The 21,764-nt window shown below is 26.1% G+C and overlaps 4 protein-coding genes across 9 annotated transcripts; 2 read left to right on the forward strand and 2 right to left on the reverse strand.

The window, feature by feature from the left end:
• Positions 1–4,815: 4,815 nt before the first annotated feature.
• Positions 4,816–6,589, reverse strand: Mdp1 (magnesium-dependent phosphatase 1). Its single transcript, NM_001162699.2, is given in 4 exon segments — positions 4,816–5,633; positions 5,705–5,923; positions 6,003–6,063; positions 6,210–6,589. Coding segments are annotated over 4 exon segments (519 nt in total). The 5' UTR covers positions 6,271–6,589; the 3' UTR covers positions 4,816–5,455.
• Positions 6,590–6,966: 377 nt separating this feature from the next.
• On the forward strand, positions 6,967–13,015 carry LOC100159452 (cleft lip and palate transmembrane protein 1-like protein). Of its 5 annotated transcripts, none has more exons than XM_029488221.1 (12): positions 6,970–7,162; positions 7,228–7,274; positions 7,902–8,065; positions 8,131–8,228; positions 8,300–8,632; positions 8,747–8,893; positions 9,668–9,806; positions 9,871–10,059; positions 11,964–12,151; positions 12,220–12,355; positions 12,414–12,529; positions 12,594–13,015. In XM_029488221.1, exons 3-12 carry the CDS (start codon positions 7,913–7,915, stop codon positions 12,679–12,681), a joined length of 1,587 nt encoding a protein of 528 aa, XP_029344081.1. In that variant the 5' UTR covers positions 6,970–7,162; positions 7,228–7,274; positions 7,902–7,912; the 3' UTR covers positions 12,682–13,015. The 5 variants fall into 5 exon arrangements, with proteins under 5 accessions (XP_016659305.1, XP_029344081.1, XP_029344082.1 ...); XM_029488222.1 differs by having other exon boundaries at positions 7,905–8,065; XM_003244014.4 differs by having other exon boundaries at positions 6,970–7,274.
• Positions 13,016–14,118: 1,103 nt separating this feature from the next.
• LOC100165608 (uncharacterized) lies at positions 14,119–15,599 on the reverse strand. 2 transcript variants are annotated; one of them, XM_008184158.3, is made up of 3 exons: positions 15,386–15,599; positions 15,142–15,213; positions 14,119–15,068 (listed from the first exon to the last, which is right to left on the reverse strand). In XM_008184158.3, exon 3 carries the CDS (start codon positions 15,061–15,063, stop codon positions 14,335–14,337), a length of 729 nt encoding a protein of 242 aa, XP_008182380.1. In that variant the 5' UTR covers positions 15,064–15,068; positions 15,142–15,213; positions 15,386–15,599; the 3' UTR covers positions 14,119–14,334.
• Positions 15,600–15,785: 186 nt separating this feature from the next.
• On the forward strand, positions 15,786–20,220 carry LOC100161490 (store-operated calcium entry regulator STIMATE). The gene is made up of 6 exons (XM_008184166.3): positions 15,786–15,922; positions 16,076–16,256; positions 16,688–16,832; positions 16,964–17,085; positions 17,545–17,741; positions 17,816–20,220. The coding sequence occupies exons 2-6, from the start codon at positions 16,139–16,141 to the stop codon at positions 18,017–18,019; spliced, it is 786 nt and encodes a 261-aa protein (XP_008182388.1). The 5' UTR covers positions 15,786–15,922; positions 16,076–16,138; the 3' UTR covers positions 18,020–20,220.
• The last annotated feature ends 1,544 nt before the right edge of the window (positions 20,221–21,764 follow it).

Here is a 21,764-nt window from a genome sequence, read left to right on the forward strand (position 1 = left end):
CCTATATTACTAAGTATATTTTACATTTTAATGATATTATTGATATTAAAGTGATTAATTTTACTATTAGACATTAGTAATGTAGGTATCTACCTAATACAGAAAGTTGAACTTTTTTTTTCTGAAAACATTGCATTTGAAAATTTCATTGTATTTCCACCTGGTGTAATAGTTAATATTATTATGTTTGACGTTTTTTTAGGACATATATTTAGGAACACCTTGGTAGTGGACAAACATGTTCTGAAGCCCATAGGCGGAAATCCATTAAAATTTCGAGGGGGGGCTTAACATTATTAACATTGATATGAGTGGGGGGGCTTCGATCCCACACAACTCAAAAGTAGGAGGCTTGACGGACTTTTGGGGGTTAATCCCTCGTGAGCCCTCCCTCCTGAATTAAATCTAGGCCCCTCAATAAATGTCCCTAAAAGGTAACCTTCATCACCACATCCTCTCATCGTGTAAATCGTATATGGCAGCGCTATCTAGCTAGGAAATTAAGCAGCTGCGAGAACCAGTTCTTCATTAATTAAAAAAAACATAATAAAAATCCAAAATGTCTCAAGCCTATAATTCCATCGAACAAGATATTGTTCAAGAAAATCGAAGCAGTTTTACACTTTTACTGCTCCAAACAGTGATGATAGGCACAATAATTAAAATAATAAAAAAATTAAAAACACATCATTGAAAAACTAATACATTCTCGCTCCGCTCAGAATCTAAAATCCCAGTAGTTGTCAAAAGCCCCGGGAAAAAAAATAAATTAAGGAAAAACGGTAATTTTTACGAAAATTTTGCTAGATTATGGTGCAACTCTAAAACAATTTACTGTAGATACATGACATTTTCACTGAATGTATATGTTAGCATTTTTTATAGGTAGACACCATATAATTTTCAAAATATTATGTTGACCATTTTTGAGCTGTTTAGGGACATTTTCAATTTCCAATTTTTTCAGTTTTTTTCTTTAAATGTCAATAAAATTGTATTCGTTGGGTCAAAAAGCTGAAAAATTTAATTAACAAGGCTCCTAATATATTATTACAATGGCAGTTGAAAAATACTAAAAATACTATGTTACAATTTTTTTTTATAAGCTTATGTTTGAATCAGGGCTTGAAACCGCTTCCGAGGAAATGGCAATTTTTCAAAACCGGTTACCGGTTTTCGGGGTTTTTAGAATTTTTGGTAATTGATTACCGGTTACCAAAATGATCTCTAAAAATGCGGTTACCGGTTAGGAAGCGGTTTCAATTCTTCAAAATTAACGGTAACCACTCTGAAACCGGTTTTTTTTTTTTTAAGTAGGAGCCACGATTTAAACAAGATTAAAATCTATTTTATCATAGATAGTGTGGTGTACTGGCGTAACTTCACAATTGTGACAATTTTGTTATTAAAATTACTATTATCAGTATTATCAGATATTACTTATTACATAATATTTGGTTAAATAGTTGACGGGCGAATAAGCACAGTAATAGGATATTAGTAAATTATCCAGCAAGTTTAGTGCGTTATTATTACGAGAATAAAGATCATAACAGTCGATGATTATAACTTATATGATTATAACTTATAAGTTATAACATACATATATATAGCTGGTAGTATATCGTAAATAAGTAATAATTAAATATAATTTATAAATGTATAATATTACATAATATACCTATGTATCAGCCTGCATTCGATAATGATTCTACCAGCGGTTTCAGTCTAGAACAATGTGTACCTATACTGAGAATATACCCGCATTGTTTGTGCACCGATACTATTCCGCGTTCGAACACGCAATGGTTATTTTTAATAATTATTTTATAACAATTTGGTGTTTTTAAATTTTTATATTTACGTCATGAACATAATTTAAAAAAAAAATAAAAATCATTTTAACGTTAATTGATTTTGAGATTGACGGTTTTGATTAATTAACCGGTTCTAAAAATAAACGGTTATAAATTTCCCTCTTTATCGAATTACTTGATTACCGGTAATTGATAACCACTTCTCAAAATTGAAACGCGAGAACCGGGAAGCGGTTACCAGTCCAAAAAGTAGTCATGGTAACCGGTTACCGGGAAAAATCGGTTATCGGTTTCAAGCCCTGGTTTTAATTTTAACCAAATTTAAAATTTCAAAAGGAGGGTGAGTGGATGTCGCTCTGCTGTACAGTAGATTACAAGTGGGTCACTGTATAATGGATAGTATTAAATTTGAATTCAATGATATAATATCATTGTAAAAAAAAAACGATTCTGAGCGGAGACGGTATGTCAGTCTAGGTATAAGACATATTATTTACTTATCTATGGTATTAAAAAAAAATTGAGCTACAATTGGTACCTATAATAAATTCCAAATTAATCCTATCACAATATTCATTAGGTACTAATAACGTGTTATACATCAACAACAACTCGTGATACTATCATAGATATATAATGGTATACTTTAGTATTTTCAAGTACCCACGAATAATATTATACAATCTCAACAAAATAACTAAAATAGTTATTCTAGGTATTTTAATATGTAATTATTATAATTTCGTCCAAATTTGAACTTAAAATGAGTATAAAAATAAACTGTGCTTATAGATTTGTGTTTTTAGATTTTTTGGTAACAGAATTAACTACTTACGTGGAATCTTGTTTTAAATTTTCAATCCTTAGATATAAAAGTTGACCATTTTATAAATTTTTAACTACAAAATAATTATTGAATCTTAAGTTTGATAAATTTTGTCAAAATTCGATCTTTAAATGCTTATAAAGAAAAATTGTGCCTATGTATTTTTAATATTTTTCAACTGCTATTGTAACAATATATCAGTAGCCTTTTATTAAATGTTTACACTTTTTGGCCGAACAGATAAAACTTAATTGATATTTATAGAAAAAAAAAACTAAAAAAATTGAAAACTGACCATGTCCGTAAACAACTCAAACGGTGTCAAATTATTTTCAAAATTTCATCGCATATAGAAAATACTAATATAAACATTCAGTGAAATTATCAAGTATCTATAGTCATTCGTTTTTTAATTACAACAAAATAAGAAAATCGTTACATGAGAAATCGAGTGAATATCAAATGTTGTAAAAATATGAATTTCAAACGATCATAAAAATTTAATTTGACTTTCTTATAGATATTTTTTGTTTGATAAAGGTAGATCATCTTATAAGGAATCTTGTATTACATTTTAAAATCTTAGATTTAAAAAGAAAAATTTTTACGAATTCTTAACTAAAAATAATTTGCTAATTTTTGTGATTTTTACGTATTTTATCAATATTTAAACTTTAAATGCTTATAAAAAAAAAATTTTAACTATGGATTTTTAATTTTTTCCATCTGCCTTTGAAACAATATACTAGGAACCTTCTATTAAATTTTCAAGCTTTTTAAACCAACAAATAAAATTGTATTGATATTTATAAAAAAAAAAACAAAAAAAATGGAAACTGAAAATGTCCGTTAAAAGCTCAAAACAAATCAAAATATTTTGAAAATTGTATCATGTATAGAAAATAAAAATATAAATAACCAGTGAAAATTTCATGTATCTGCGGTTATTTGTTTTAAAGTTACACCAAAAACCAAAATCGATTTCTTGAAAACAGCTTTTGCGTAAAAATTCTCGTTTTTCCTTAATTTTTCTTTTGATTTCACGGTGCTTTTGAAAACTATTGGAAATTTCAAGTTTTGACCTCCCGAACGCACCAACTAGATTCACTTTCCCGTCAAACAAGATACTGTTGAAGAAAATCGAAGCATTTTTACTGCCCCAAACCGTGATGACAGACACAAAAATAAAAAAATAAATAAACACATATCATTGTAAAATCAATACATTCATCGTTCCACTCAGAATCTAAAATGATTTTTTAGTTAAAAATGTATAAAATGTTCAACTTTTATAGTATTAAAAATTTGAAACAAGAAAACACGTAAGTAGGTAATTGTGTAATCAAAAAAAAAAAAAATAATATAAAATCAGCTTTTTTTAGTTATTTTATATTCAAATTTGGAAGAAATTAAATATTTAAATGAAGAAGAACAATTTTAGTTTTATTATATTTCAAAAAATATCATTTGTGGGTAGGTACTTGAAATTTCTAAAGTATATTATTATATGCAAACATTATGATAATAAACAAATAATAATAATTCAACTTAACCAGCTACCATAATAATAATAACAATATAAAATAATATAATATAAATTATACAAGTCTGACAAACCGTCTCCACTCAGAATCGTTTATCGTATACAATGATTTTATATAACACCATCCATTACAATTGTTAATCACCAACTTGTAATCTACTGCACAGCAGAGCATCTTCCACTTACCTGCTTTTATTTTCTTTTTTTCCGGGGCTTTTGTAAACTACTGAGAATTTTAAATTTTGCCCTTGCAAATGCATCTACTATTTGAACTATACTTATCGTGTACACACACAAAAAACACAATCACATCATAGTAAAATTTGTATTGATCACTCCATTCAGAATCTAAAAGTATTTGAGAATTACTATAATATACTATATAGAGTACCTATAGTCTCAGAGAAAATATTTAAAATATTTAAATTAGAAGGCTCCTTAATTTTTATCATAATATACAACCTAATGTATATGTCTATTTAAAATAACAACAATTAGTTGTTATGATGGTAACTTTGTAAAACACTAAGAGTAAAAATAATGTGCCTTTTAAAAGCTGGTTAATATTACAGAAGTACTTGTATAAACTATAAATTTTTGATATGACAAGGTAGTTACAATCCAACATCTATTCAGTATATGTATTTATTCTACATAATATAAATAATATTATAAGTTGTAAATTACAACAATTAGTTGTAATTATATTATTATTAAAAAGCTTTAATTGTCTATTTTAAAAAAAATATTAGACAGGGATGATGATAACAGGGTTGGGTTGTTGGGATAGTGAGTAAGTCAGTTAGTGAAGAGATTATAATGGAGCTTTGCTAGTTTGATAGCAGTGGGTAATTTAAAGTCAAAGTGAAGAGTATTATTGGAAATGTAAAATAGAGCTTTTAAGATAATGCGGAGGACTTTAGATTGGAATCTTTAATATAGTTGGTAATAGAAATTTCTGCTGAGTCCCAAAATGGATGCTGTATAAAGGACCAAATGGGCCTTAGATATTAAATACTAATTAATAATTAAATTTAGATTAAATGGTCACGTTTAATAGTGAATACATCAGTGTCTCCCAACCTTTTTTGTTATGGCAACCCACAATACAACCCATAGGTTGGGAAACACCACAATACATCATTCTATCATAATATTTCAGTATGGTTTAGAAAAAAAAATATACATGTTAATACAATAATGAAGTTCCGTTTCAAACATTACATATCTTATGAAGTATTGTAATACTTATAACAATAACACAACAATTCACACATTTGATCTTATATCTGAAAATTTTTTCAAACCATTAATTAAAACTGGCATTGTCATCCCATTTTTTACTAATATTGATACTACTCCTAAACGTTCTAAATCAACAATGTTCCGTTGTTCATCATCAAAAAAAATCATTTCGTCCAGTTTGATATTACATTTTTTGCTTATCCTAATTAATAAAACCAAACATTAGCTAGCATTGATGAAATATAACCATAATATTTATTACTCAGAACTCACTTATTTATATGTGTGTCTTTGCTACCAGGATAAATTTGTTTGTTTTGAAAATATTTATTCCAACCAAATAATTGTATGAGTTGCTCAGCTCCATCAGTTTCTCCAGTTCTTGAAGCCACACTTATGCCAATATTTTTGTCCTGAAGATATTTCAAGACTTTTGGCGTATCTGGATAATATTTAACTACACAACCTCTGAAATCAACCACTTTACCATCTCTAAAAGAATAAAAAAACAACAATAATGTTTATAACTGTACCTACCTACATAAAATTAATATTAAAATTATAAACTTACCCAGTTTTATGAAAAGGGGGATTCACATGAGTGTCAACCCAAAATGGCCACAATGTATAATCTATAGTAGAAAAATTATCATTATTATCATTATATATTAAAGAATTAAATATTCTTAAGTGTATGGTAAGGGTGTCCAAGTGAAGCAAATATTACTTACAATAGAAATATCCTTAAAGTAATGCAATAAATTACCAAGCAGCATACCTAAATCAAAAACAACCATTTTTGGAACTCGTGTTGATGGATTCACCGAGGGATTCGCCATGTTAGTTTTAAAAAAAAAATTAAAAATTATTCAAAATCTAGTAGTTAGGTTTATATTTTAGACTTATTTATTTCTCCTAGGATACTGCAATACCGGCAGAAATTATTCCCAAATAACAATTATGACATATAATTATTATTTCAATTCTCCATAATTACTGTCACGTCATTTGCCAACTGCTCAAGCGTTAATTTTTATATTATTATTAATCGAAAAAACATTGATAAAACCTCATAGTAATAATAACAAGTAACAACGTTAGGGCAATAGGGCATTAGGGCATCACTCTTTGGATGGCTGGATCTGTGAGTCTGAATTTGGATTGATCCTCCTTATCACCTTGACCTCGATAGTAACAATCACGGACTTAAATCATGATATAAATTTATATCAATTGCACAGAATATTGTATCAATAACACCATAGAACAATAACACCATGGGACGAGTGAAAAAAGGTGCATAACATTTGAATTTTACACAGATTTATAAAAATATCTGTGGAATTTTAAATTCCCCCAACACCCCTAGCCAATTCGATGTCAGTCCATTACACGGCTTTAGATAGAGATCTATCTAAAGCCCAAGGTTTATCTAAAAACCTTATGCTAAAGCCGTGGTCCATTATCAGCTATGTCCGTGGCTTATGGCGATACCGGTATTTACATTTGATAACACAATGATTACTGATAATAAATGTGTATACATAATTTATGTATAAATATTAAAAAAAATTGCCAAATTACCAATTGGGTTTACAGTTTCCACGATTCACGAAGTGAAATTTAAATCTATGCGTACATCAGTATTAAATAAAATCTAAAACATACAAATTTAAACCAAAAATGTACATGACATAAATTTTTTATTGGACTGATGAAATGTTTGATTGGGTATTGTAGACATTTAACTGCAAGTTTAAAACTACTAAATTAATTTAAAATAAGTACACTTGTAGGTACATACATACCCATGAAGTGTAAGAAATAAAACCAAATTTTGTTTGTAAGTATATCTTAATTATTAGTTATTATTCATCCTGGTTAAAATAATATATATTATAATATTATTATGCATTCATAATCTACCTATATTATGTTAAAGTTGATACTTTGATAGGTATCTCATCAAGCTATATTAATTAATAATTATTACAGGTATATTTTTAACAATTCAAAAAGCAGTAATAAAATACTTTAATTAAATATTCTTAAATTTTATAAGTATCTAGGTATATTCTAATAGTTAGTTTTAAAAAATATAATTAGCCATTATAATTTTTTTCGTATTTAAATTAAATTACCTATTTTTACTCGATCTATTGCTTGTTAACTTTATTAATGATGACGTGCGTGTACCAGAAAATTTAAAGTTTATTTAAATAGGTAATTAAATGTACATACATAGTTACATGTATAATATATATATTAATCAAATAATGTATGTTGTAATTCAACAGTCCACCTATTTAAGTACTTCAATTGTATTATAAACTCAATAAATAAACAAAACTTCACTTATTAATTTTTAACAGGTATTTTATTAAAAAATGTACCTAAATCACAAGTGTAAATATAATTCTGTACAAAAACTAAATTTTATAATGTATAATATAGCCTACATTTTTTTCAGAAGTCATCACCATGAAACCTGGGTTTACCACAATTGTGACTGTTTTATTCATAACATACTTGTGTAATCTATTTTACTCAATATGGATAATGGTACAACCGCCATCATGTACTAGTGAAGGTCTATGTTTGAAATCATTTTTGTTAAGAAAGCCAAACTTAGAAGTATATTTTTACTGTATGAATATTTCTAATTTAATTTCATTATTCTTATCGTAATCATTTCTTAGCTTACCATATTTGTTGCACCACATTCAAACCCCCGAGGTCCAGAAGTTATATTTGTAAACAAATTCCTGTTACCAAATTACAATGATTCTTATGAAAGGTATAATTTATAGTATCATACAAACACTCATTTTTAAATGAATATCAATAACTTTATTAATTTTAATGCAGATTGATGGCTGTAGAACTACCAAGACTAACCAAACGAAATGGAACATTATATGCACATGTGTTTTTAAGTAAAGCTCAAGAAACACTATATTCTGGAGATAAATGGACCAATTTATTAACCGATCCTGATACTGTATACACCTTAGTACCAATGTCTATTTACAAAGAACCTGAATATAAAATTTTTCAATTACTACAAGATGGGGAAAATGTAAAAAAGAATGTCGAAAAACCAGTGACACATATAAAGGCTGTATTACCAGTTAGCATGTTAAAAGAACCATTACATTTTTCTCAGATTCATATGCCTAGCGATATTTATCAATATATAAGGTAAAAGTAATATGTATTTAAATAAGTTTTTATTTTAAAATTACAAAATAAAACGGTGAGCCTATATCCTTAATTATCTAATTAATGTTTTTGTATGTAAAATAATTATTTCAGATTATATAAAAACAAACAAGAGTATTTACCAATTTTCCTACATAACTCTCTTCACGATAGATCCTTCAATATTACAAAAATCAACAAAAATACTACACATGTACCTATTTTGTTACGTTATGAACCTTTGAGTTACACTGGACTAAGGTAATGTAAAGATATACCTGTAACATGATTTTTAGTACTTTTTCCCTTTATTGATATTTTGGTTTTTAATTCATTAATATAATCGGTTTAGTTATTAAAATATAAACTGTAAAGTATTTTCATTTGTTTAAAGTGGCTTGATTTACTCAGTTAGAATTATTTAAAATCTTTAAGAGGCTGTCAGCGCACTATTTGTTTTCTCTCTCTGGCTCACACGCAACATAGACAAAATGCATTTATGCAAAATCATTTTTTCTATGTGTTTAAGTACTCTTAGAGTAAAGTCACCCATGACAAAAAAGATAGATAATAATACTTTTGAAGGAATGACATATCAATTTGTCTAAATATTGTCTCAAAACAATTTAAACATCATTTAAATTTACAAAATTTTTTTATTTATTTTGAAAATCGAATACAAAGTCAAATAATAATAAAATATAAAATTGATATGTCATTCCCTCAAAAATATTGATTCTCTATCTTTTTTGTAATAGGTGACTTTACTCTAAGATTACTGAAACGCATAGAAAAAATGATTTTGCTTAAATGCGTTTTGTCTATGTTGCGCGTGGGCTAGAGAGAGAATACGAATAGTGCGCTGACATCCTTTTAACAGGCATTTATAAATAATATAGATAGTGGATCACCCTATATTAATATTATGCACACAATTATATAGTGAATCTAACTTGTTAATTTTGATTTGAAGTTCATTACAATGTTGTCAAATCTATGTCTTATTTATTTTTTAATTTAATATTTTTCTTTTAGAATATTAACACAAACTCAATTAGCTATGGTAACATTGCAGCAATTTGGATTCAAAAATAAAGATATTGATGAGATTAAAGCTATTTTTGATACCAATCATTATTTGTTATTAATTTCAATTATTGTTGCATTTGTTCACGTGAGATAAAAACATTTTTCGTGGTTTTCTATGAAATTAAAAATTACCATTTATTTGTTCTTAGATATTATTTGATTTCCTAGCCTTTAAAAATGACATATCATTTTGGCGATCACGAAAATCTATGGCTGGGTTATCATCACGTCTCGTTATATGGCGTGCTTTTAGTCAAACTGTTGTATTACTTTATTTGTTTGAGGAAAAAGCTTCAATGTTGATCATTGTACCAAGCGTGATCAGTTCTGTAATAGAGGTAAAAATTATAAGACATTTTATTAATGTAACATAATTGTATTTTTTTTTTTTTAAAAAAAACAAGTAATTCATTTAATGTAAAACACTCATTATTTCAAAAGCTATACACATTTTTAAAAATATATATTTTTAGGTAATGGTTGAATTGTTGGCCGTCACGTAAGTATTCTTCCTTCACTCAGGTTTAGTTAATGCCCACCACTTCTCTCGCATTTTCGTTGTTCTAATCATCATGCTGTATTTACACTTTATAATAAAAATAATAATAAATACAGAAGTACTCTAATATTTTGATAGCTTAATTAATGATAAAATCCAACAAAATAATTAAATTAGTTTTATGTATTTCTTTACCTAATGGTCCACAGCTAAATCAAATTCATTATTAAAATATTATTATTTACCCACACATTTAATGTCAAATATTGATTAATTCAACAGTAATTTTATGAATGAATAATATGTACCTAATAACTACTAATTAATAATGATTAATGAGTATACAAATATGTATGGGATACTAAGTAATTAGTTTTATTATTTTATTTTTCTGAATAACACAGTATTATAACTTTTCTGTTTATAATATTATCTATAATATTTCTGTGAATATTCAATATTTCAACCATTATGACTTATTATATTTATAAATAAAATTTGAAATGTTCAATAATTATTATTATTTTTTTTTAAATGAATTTTTACAAAATAGAATAAATATTTTAAATCTTTAGTTTTAGGAAAATATTAACTTAACGTGACAATAAAACTAATTATAAATATAATAACAAACGATTTGATTGTCGAAATATGTGAGATATAAGTGGTGTGCATCAACTAAACCTGAGTGACGGGAGAATAATTTCTTGGTGGGCGTCAACTAAACCACTACCTTTTTTACTTAGTTTTAAGTTTGTTACAACTAATTAAATGACATTTTTAGCATTTTAAATTTCATAATACACAGCAGAGTATTATAAAATTATGTGTAGTATTTTGATGTATAAAAATAAAATTTTGGAAAATAGTTTGATGAGCGGAGTAATGGACCAATATTTTATGAGGTCTTCCACTCAGCTCTTCTAAACTATAAATACTACTTAACTATATAACCTGATACATAAACTACTATATGATAATAGGTTTGAAAGAAATTAGGGTTATTGAAACTTTGGTGATCAAAATATTTTAGTAATTAATATTAATCTGTCAGTATTTATAATTTGTAAAAATGGTCCGATTATAATAAATACTAAATACAAACTTATATCTATTTTATATTTTTGAAAACCATTTTTAAGGACTATTATCCTTAGTATAAACATTTTAATAACCGTGAAACAACTCATTTAAATTTTTAATTAGGTTCCTGCATCAAAATATTCGAAAATGTTAATTATTTACAGTAAAATAAGCCATAAAGGGGTTGTTATTTAAAATACAGCAGTTTGTATCCTAACAGAAAACTCCTTAACACGTTGACTACCATGTGACCATCAACCGTCACACAATGTGTATCATCAGAACTACAATCATATTTTTCAGTGACATTCCTAATTTGTATGTACTATTGTATTTGAAAAAGCATTTAAAAATATAATAAAAATATTTACTACATGAAATATTATAATGTTTCTCGCTACGCCACGGTGCTTTTTTTAGTGCATTATTTATTGTAGCACACTAGCGATCATGTGGTGTGGTAGTTAAGATCAACTATGGGTGCTCGCACTCAAAAACATATAAAATTTGAAAATTACAGATGACCATTGTACAAAAAAATTCCAGAATTTCAAAATAAAGTCTATATATTTAGAAATTTCAAAAATTCATTATTAAATAGAAAATAGGGATGAGCATACTCTGTAAATCACCATTAAAATTTTTCTTACAATTATTTAGATTTGGAAAGTGTTTAAAATCATACCAGTAGATTGGAAAAATCTAAAACTGAAACAATTAACCTTAAATCGTGCTGAGGAGGATACTAAAAAGTTTGATGCTGAATCCATGAAATATCTGTCGTATGTTTTATACCCACTGTGTGCTGGTGCTGCTATTTATTCACTTATCTATGAACCACAAAAAAGGTTTGATCTTCCCTCATTTAATTTGTGTATTATGATACTTGAAATGTATTAATCTAAAATGTATTTAGCTGGTATTCTTGGAGTATCAAAAGTCTTGTCAATGGAGTCTATGCATTTGGTTTTCTTTTCATGTTACCTCAACTTTTTATCAACTATAGACTTAAATCAGTTGCTAATCTTCCTTGGAAAACATTTATGTATAAGGTGAGTTTTTAGAATTTTTTTATGTACACAATTTATTTTAAACTATTATGTTGTACAGGCATTTAACACTTTCATTGACGACTTGTTTGCATTTATCATTCCCATGCCAACTGCCCATCGATTAGCCTGTTTCAGGGATGATATAGTTTTTCTCATTTATATCTATCAAAGATGGTAAATAATATCATTATGGAAGTTTAAATGAACTCATCCTTTAACTAATTATATATTATATTAGGTTGTATCCCGTGGATCAAAGTAGATTTGATGAAGATGTTGAAGTACCTGAATCGCCTTCTGAAGAACTAAAATCAAAAACTGATTAATTTGTTGATGGTTGTATTTTATATATTAACAATTATGTTATACAAATAAAATATATGATTTTTGTTAATGCACTTAATGCACTAAAATATATAATATTTTTGATATGTTCTTTGTGATATTTTAAATTGAAATAGTTATTGTGCTCTGTACTTATAAGTGTGGAGGTTATATAAGACAAACACTTTTGTTTTCTAATAAGATCTGTCGTGAAGACAAATATTACTTTTTATAGATATGGGTTAATTTTTAATGTAACCAATAGTGTTGTTATTTTAAATATTGTACTTAAATGTTACTTTGGTGATTGGTAAAAAATAAACTTTTTTTATGAAATTTTTGAATGTACGAGAATAGTTAATTACATTGTAATTTATTTATAACTTAAATAAGTCAACAAAAGATAGTAATTAATTTTATTTGCCCATTATTATAGCATGTTATTGGCTAAATGAAGTTAATTTAATATAAAATAAATAATTTGTATGTATTTTTTTCATTGAACATAATATTATTTAAATTTTAAAGAGTATCATAAATTCAGTATGATTTTGATTTATGTAACCATACTAGGTATTTTAATTATTTTTCTCAAACATTTAAAAAAAATAAATTAGGTTAACATGTTACTGGAATAGTTGTTAATTTTATTTTAATTAGTAAGTTTATTCTATTGCCACAGTTTGAATTATTCTACGAGTAGTCGCTTTCGTACTAATTACTGATTATGAGTTTATTTATTTTATTTACCAGTAAATTTCAAAATCCTAAAACCGTTTTAATCCCTTTGTATAAAATATATAAAAACTGATTAAATAATATGGTTTCAGTGCAAGGTAAAAATAAATGTATTTCAATCTTCTGAAGTGCAAAAAACACAATTCCATTCATAGGAATTAAATATTTATATATTTTATACTTGCAATATTATTATCTACTATTTAATCATTCCTGTTGAAAATATTGCAATACGCTTCAAAATGCGTTAAGTATTTTCTTAATAACACTAGTAACTTAACGATATTTTTGTTTTTGTGACTTACTACCACTTCTTAAATGAAATTATTTATAAAGACTTGTAGGCTTTCATATCTTATATTACCACATATACCATATGTTATATAATATAATTTATACAAGATGAGGGATGTCATATAATCATAGTATTTGTACCACTTTGATATAATAATTTTCTTACTATAATATTAGTGTAATCATTATTGATTATATGTAACAGACTTTATATTTCATTAATAATATGATTATACTAATGGTAATCATAATCATGTTGAGTAAAATAATTTGTACAACTTGAGTCTTGTAAATGTATGGCCACATAATCTAGAGCCAGAAATTGTAATGTATGAGTAAACTGTAAACTATACTAATTTCAATACATTATATGATGTTTCAAGAAGAAATAATAAAAATTTTTAAAATTCTATTTATGGATATATATATATATTTTTTTAATAAAGAATAGTTACACACTAAATAGTATTTCAAATGTTAATACATCAAAAAACAACTCGGTCTCTTCGTTGTCTATGATAAACAATAAACTGATTATATTTGTTTAAACAATAAAAAAAACCTTATTTACATAAATGCAATCAAACAATAAGCGCATAAGACGAAAAGATTACATTTTAATTTCATTGCAACTGACTTACAAGTATTGCAAGATGGATAACAGGCATTTGAAAATCATACCCAGTGTTATATAACTTATCCAAAAGTGTGCTGATTTCACTCATTCTTGTTTTTCTTTCAAGTTTATACTTTAGACATTTTGCGGCCAAAGATCTTTTATTTTTATTTTTGGACACTTCAAAGTCAACTTGCAAAATACATATGCAAAAACTAAAACATCTTTTGAATGCCAAATCAAATGCATCATCGTCCCCGAATAAAAGAGATCCTCTTGTTATGTTATTCAAGCATTCTACTATATAATCCCATAGAGTCATTTCCCCAAAATGATTCCTATATGAACTAAGCAATAATTGTTCATACTCTTTATCCATGTATTGAGCACATGGTGGATGTAGCTTGAGGTTTTTATCAATAACATTATAATACTGTTCAACTGTTCCAACGTCTTTGCATTGTAACATTTCATTGACTAAGAACTTCATTGTATCTGCGTTGAAATAAGATGTGGTTGTTATGTACATCACAATCAGTCTTACGTTTTTTGGCCCTCGGTTAGCAGCTAATTCAGCCAGATTACTACTGAAAGGAACTGCAATATTAGAGTGAGCATCCTCTGGTGTATTATTTTTATTGATGCACTCACAAAATGTGAACACATCCTGGGCAGGACTCAATCCATCTAATGATGAAATATATTTTACTACTCTGCTATCTTTCAAAATGTTCATGGTGCCTAATTTGAAAAACAATATTAGTTATTTAAGCAAGGTTAGTAATACAATGTTTAGGTTCAAGTATTCAATTACCTAGTAAAATGTCTACTGTATAATAGTTTCAAGCTGATACAATTCAAAACTTTAGGAAAAGTTGAAGTGGATCTGAACAAAACAAAAAAATATAGAATTATAGTAATTATACATAAAATCAACCATTACAAATATATTTAGAAATGCAATCAACACAACTACATAGTACCACGATTTAAAGTATATCTTAAATCGTGCATAATAAATATTACACTGATTAGCATAATTATTCTGTGATACATACCATTTAAGTATACGAAATAATTCTACACTAAATCTTAATTCGTAGTAAATGTTAGTACGTAACCATGCTACACACCATGAGAAAATATTTTGACATGCTACACACCTAATATATTCTTATCTATACCGCAAAAAATAAAAAGCCGCGAAAATAAAAATGTTTTTATTATTGTACTGTGGTCTGTGAAACTTATCACTATGAAATTGTCTTACCAATTTGTCTTTATATCACAGAATAGATGAAATCATCTATTCTGTGTTTATATTGTCAAACCTAACCAAGATACACCTTGACCTTGACTGGAACAAACTGATACTATCAGCTGATCTTCTCCGATAAAAAAATATCTGTGAGATAACAGATAATATAACAAAAAATAAGTTGATAAAAAAGAAATGATAACATTTATTGTGATTTAGTATTTTAACATATTATTTTCATCAATACTCTAATTTAAAAAAAAAAGTTATTCCGTAGTTGTTAAAACTGAATGGATCTATGATTTTGTTTTTAACGTGATATCTGTCTTCCATTACGGTAGTTATTAAATGAATTAGTTTTACAATTTACTTAATCACTAAAATGAATCAATTATGATCATGTACACATTTTTACATTGCATTACCAATAATACTCAAGTAGCTTACAATTATCTGCCGATCGTTCATTATATTTTATCTTTTGTAACAGTAACTATAAAAACATAAGTGCTGGTTTCTTTCTTGTAAAACCACGGCTTAAAATATATATGTCATGACGGTAGACATATTTGATGAACCAGATGTGCATTGCAAACCAAATGCATTAGTCGGTAATTTTGGATGGTTCCTACAAGGCCTTTTGGCTACATTGGCATTCCTCTGTTTAATAAGTAAGACATGCTTTTAATTACAATTACATTTGTATTACAATTTATAATGCAACAGATATTTTATTAATTTTCCAAGGGAAGCTTCTCCTCAAGTTAATTATTCTCTGTCAATTAAATATACACATGTTTTCACAATTTTATCTTATAAATATTTACAAATAGTATATTTTCCAAAAATTAAAATATTGATTTTTTATTGATGTTTACATAATAAGTACTTGCTTTTTACTTTTTATAAATATTACTTACATCTGATGTTACATAATCAAGATGCTTCTAAAATTCTTTAAAGGTTTCACCTCTTGTTGAATATCAATAACCTATATCAATTTCTTATAAAAATTAATATTCAAACCTTATTGTCTTTTAGTATGAATAGTAAACTGATAAATAACACGTTTAAAATTTATGTGTAATATGTTTGTTATCAGTAAAACGATTTTGTGAACCAAAATATGATCGACGACCCTGGAAAGTATGGTTTTTTGATACTTCTAAACAAGGAATGGGGTCCTTGCTAATGCATTCAGCAAATTTAGTTTTGGCTGGTCAAATTCAAGGCGATCCATGCACATGGTGAATATCTATAGCTATTTTTATATTGTACCGTCTATAATTAAATAATTATAAATCATAATTTTTTTTTATTTACTTAAGGTTTTTCTAATAAATTTCAAATACTTAAATTAATTATTTTATTTTTTTAGGTATATGATTCATTTTTTAATGGATTCGTCACTTGGTCTATTATTGATATTTTTTGGTATACGATTTTCACAACATGTAGCAAGAGTAAAAAATTGGGAATCTTTTAACTTTGGAGAATATGGTATGATTTTAATAAGTATTGTATGCATTCTTACTTCTTAGTACTTGGTATTATGGTTTAGTGGAATAATTGTGTATCACTTGGTGTCTTATAAAGAAAAATATTTTTTAACTAGTTGGTGCATTAGGGAGGTCAAAATCTTATATTCACATTAGTGTTCGAAAGCGTTGTGAAAAACAAAAAAAAAAATTAAGGAAAACCTGGACGCTAAATCGGTTTTTGGTGTAATTCTAAAACAAATTACAGTAGATACATGGACATTTTTAATAATATTTTGACTTGTTTTGAGCTGTTTAAGGAAATTTTCAGCAGAGCAATAAAAACTTGCCCACCCTCTTTTTTTTTTACACATTCAGTTTTTTACATTTTATACCACTTTTTATGTATTTGATTATAATATATTTTTTTAAATAGATTCAGCGTTTATTACTAGTGATAATTTATTTTTTGATTTTTCAGGAAAACCAGAGTCAATTAGAATCTGGTTTATTCAGTGTGGCTTATATTTGTCACTTTTATGTTGTGTTAAAATTGTTATTACATTGTTGATTTCATTAGACATCTGGCGAGTTATCACAAAATTTATCATGTCACCATTTACTGACCCTAGAACAGAATTAACTATAGTCATGCTTATTATACCTCTGTTTATAAATGTAAGGAACTATATTAATGTTTATTATTAATTTAGCATTATAAATAATTATATAATATTTCTATACAAATATAGGCTCTTATGTTTTGGGTGACTGATGACATTTTGATGCATAGAAGTCGTCATCGAGTTGGTTTATTGCGACGTATAAAAATACAATACCATAAGGTTCAGCAAAGTGGTAGACTTGAAGATTCACCTATTTCTGATGAAGATGAATTGCTCAATCTAGATGAAACATCAACAATTCTACGATCTAGTGGAGTTCAGGGTTTTTAATATGTTTTATAATTTTATTTTTAAATAATCATGCACTATGGTATTTACTTAATTCCTCAATTTTAATCAACATTCCTTCAATGTATATTGCATATTATTATGAATCGCGGAAAAAAAAAAGTCCCAGTAAAAAAGTCCCGATAAAAATGAATGAAAATATATCAAAATTGAAGTATATATATGTTAAAATTGTATTGAAAAATACATTATAGTTATATAAAAAGTCATATAATATCATAAAAAAATTTTATTTCTTATCACAAGTAGGTTTAGGTAGATCATTACATGCTCTGTGGTTTCTAATTATTCTTTTTAGATATTCTTCTTTTGTCAATTCAGCGAGTATACTTCGGGGAACGTTTGATACTACTTCCCCGAAAATTTTAGCTGGTAAATTGTTAGTTTAGCTTTTTCCACCATTAGATTTTTTATTTTAGCCGCAGAAATAAGATTTTCATTTGCTTCATGTACATGATTGTTATTTACAGAAATCAAAGTTGGTTTAGTTATGTTTAAATCAGTTTTTAATAAACATGGACATTTCATAGAGCTGTTTTTTGAACACCTCCAACGAAGAAAACTAGAACATTCTTTGTGGAAATTGTAGAAAAATACCTTATTCGCAAACTTGAGTGTATTTTTTGTTAGAATTAATTAATTCCAACTCAATTTTTTAATTTTAAACTTGCTTATAAACTGTGAAAAAAATATATAAAATTTAAAAACAAACGTATAAACATTACAATACTATACGATGTCATCCAAAAGACTGGCAAGAGTCTATCATTACCTATATTATTATGACTGTGTCTGGTGTTCGGAAATGGGAATTTTCTAGTGTACCAATTAATATAGGATCAAAATATACGGCTTATGATAGTTATTATGGTAGATAACAAATATAGTTTGCACCTACCTATACATTACACACTAAAATAAGTACAAAGTATAACTGTACAACTGCAGTATAAGAATAAGTATTTTGGTAAATTTTCCAGTAAACTTTATTTCCTATTATTTATTACTTCTTATGGTAGATGACAAATATATAATATGTACAAGCATTTTATTCATTACACTTACCCACTAAAATACAAAGCACAACTATAGAACTGTACAAGTACCTACAAGAATAAGATTTTCGGTAATTTTTTCACCAAACTTTTTTTTCAGGACTTTTTTCCTAGCGTGGGACTTTTTTTTCCGATTACCAACATTATACACCTCATAAAAACATATTGTGAACATTATACGATTTTCAATTTTGTTTGTTACTTTTATATTTATTTATATAATTTAATAATATAAGTACTATATTATGTTTACCAATCTTAAAAGTACTAACAATCATCAATTTTTATATAAATATTAAATTAATTTAAAATTATATAATTTGTATAGTAATTTAATGTTGATATACACAATTATATAGTTAAAAATCGAATTATATTAAGCCCAGTATTCATATTTAAACCATTACAAATTTCTTTGATATTTATATATTTTAAAATTTTAGTATACCAATTTTATACAAACATTTTTGATAGACAATATAACATATTAAACTTTGATAATATGATAGCAATATGCATGGGAAAATAAATAAATGTATATTTGTATTGAACTGTGTTATTTTATGCATATTATAATGTTTGAGTGATGATAGATATGACCATCGACCATGTAAATTGTGAAGTAATGATTTATAAATTAAACCAATACAAGTTACAAGTCAAACATAAAAAAAAAAACCAATTGAATATTACTAAATTTTTCAGACAACTTTTATAAATTGTAAATTGTTTTATCTTTTGATATATATTTTAAGGTGTATGTTCGAAGCAAATTATTTCTAAACCAATAATGTAGATTAAGAATATTTATTTTTTCAAACTAAATGTTTTTCTTGTAATTTATTTTACCATAGTAATTAGTCCAAGAGCTTAAATGACTGTGATACAAATTATAGTAATATCAAAATGTTATAAATCTAAAATATTATATCCTTAGCCATACCCTGTTTTAGGATTGTTAGTAATTTTTTACTTGTAAATTTTGTGGTTGATAAAAACCTAAATGATTATAAAAATATATATATATATTTTTCAGTAATTTTATATACAAATATTATAGCCAAAGTCTAAATTAAAATTTTTTTTTTGTATCAATAATTTTCAGACATTAAAATTATGTTTATTATATATTGTTATACTTATGTTGTTTGTTATTTATTAATCATAGCATGAAAAAATGAATTTTATACCTCGTTAAAATTATTTTTATCATAGAAACTTGTTAATTAATATTTATTCTTGTTTTTATTTTTAAAACAGAAACTCCCAACATTTAAAAAATATTCACATTACATAAAATTGTATGTATTATATTTAGGTACTTAAAAAATGACTGTATACAAAGTGTTCATTAAAATTATTTATTCAAATAGGTATTTTATTAATAGTATTAACATAATTTATTTCAAGCTATAATTCATATTCAATATTGAGAGGAATAATTAGTCCTCACTATTTTACTACAGTTCATATAAATTGTAAATGCGTAAACAAATAAAAAATCATTCAAACCTAAATTTAAACATTTGACAATAGTAAAGTCGTAAAGACTTAAGAACTAACAAAACAACAGCGTGAAAAAAAAATTATTGATTGAACAAAAATTTTCGATGAAATTGATTTGTTTTATTTTCGTAATTCAGAAATTAATAACCATAGATACTTGAAATGTTCACAAAATATATTTTATATTGGCATTTAACTAGATGTAATCTAATTTTGAAAATATTTGTGCTACATATTTAACAACAATTGAAATTGTTGCTCCTTTTCTTTTTTTATGTAGGTACATCGTACATCGTACAAGTGTATATCAGCATATTATGTGTACATTTCATAAAATACCTATGTTCTTATTATTATCACAGAATATATGAAATTTATATTTATTTATATTTATTATATTTATATTTATTTTTTTTTTTTTTTTAATTTATATTTCATATATTATTCTGTGTTATTATAGTGTAAATAATTAAATTATACAATCCATTAACACTATATATAGTTATTTTAAACCTATATGGCTATATACTATTATTGGATACACCATACACATATTGTGTTTTCTTGAACGATCGTTTTATATCGATATGTTTATCGTATTATCGTTAGATACTTAGACACAGAATAATCTGTGACTTAGATAATAGATACACTCTATGTTTTTATATATTTTGTTAAGAACTTAAGGATGGTTAAATGTTTATGAAATATACACGTCATAATGACATAATATGCACATGAATAAATGCATAATCGTACAAGCTTTTTTTTTGTTCAGTATATTCTCCTTTCTTTTTTTTTTTTTATTGGAAAACAAGAATATTATGTACAATCTGTAATATACAGTGGTGTAGCCAGGGGGGGTTTGAGTGTTAAACCCCCCCCCCACCCCTCATTGACATTTCACTCCTAAAAAATATATATTTTATATAGGATTCGGGATTGCTTGCAAGTTATAAATTTGTCTTATGAAATGGCGAAATTAAATACAAAGTTTTAATTTGCATATTTGTGTATTTTAAATTCCGAGTGGAATGATGAATGTATTGATTTTACAATGATGTGTGTTTTTTTTTTTTTTTTTATTTTTTTTGTGTCTGTCATCACCTTTTAGGACGGTAAAAGTGCTTGGATTTTCTTCAACAGTACCTTTTCTGATAGGAAAG

Source organism: Acyrthosiphon pisum, chromosome A1 (genome assembly GCF_005508785.2).
Source record: "Acyrthosiphon pisum isolate AL4f chromosome A1, pea_aphid_22Mar2018_4r6ur, whole genome shotgun sequence".
In the NCBI taxonomy this organism is placed as follows: Eukaryota; Metazoa; Arthropoda; class Insecta; order Hemiptera; family Aphididae; genus Acyrthosiphon; species Acyrthosiphon pisum.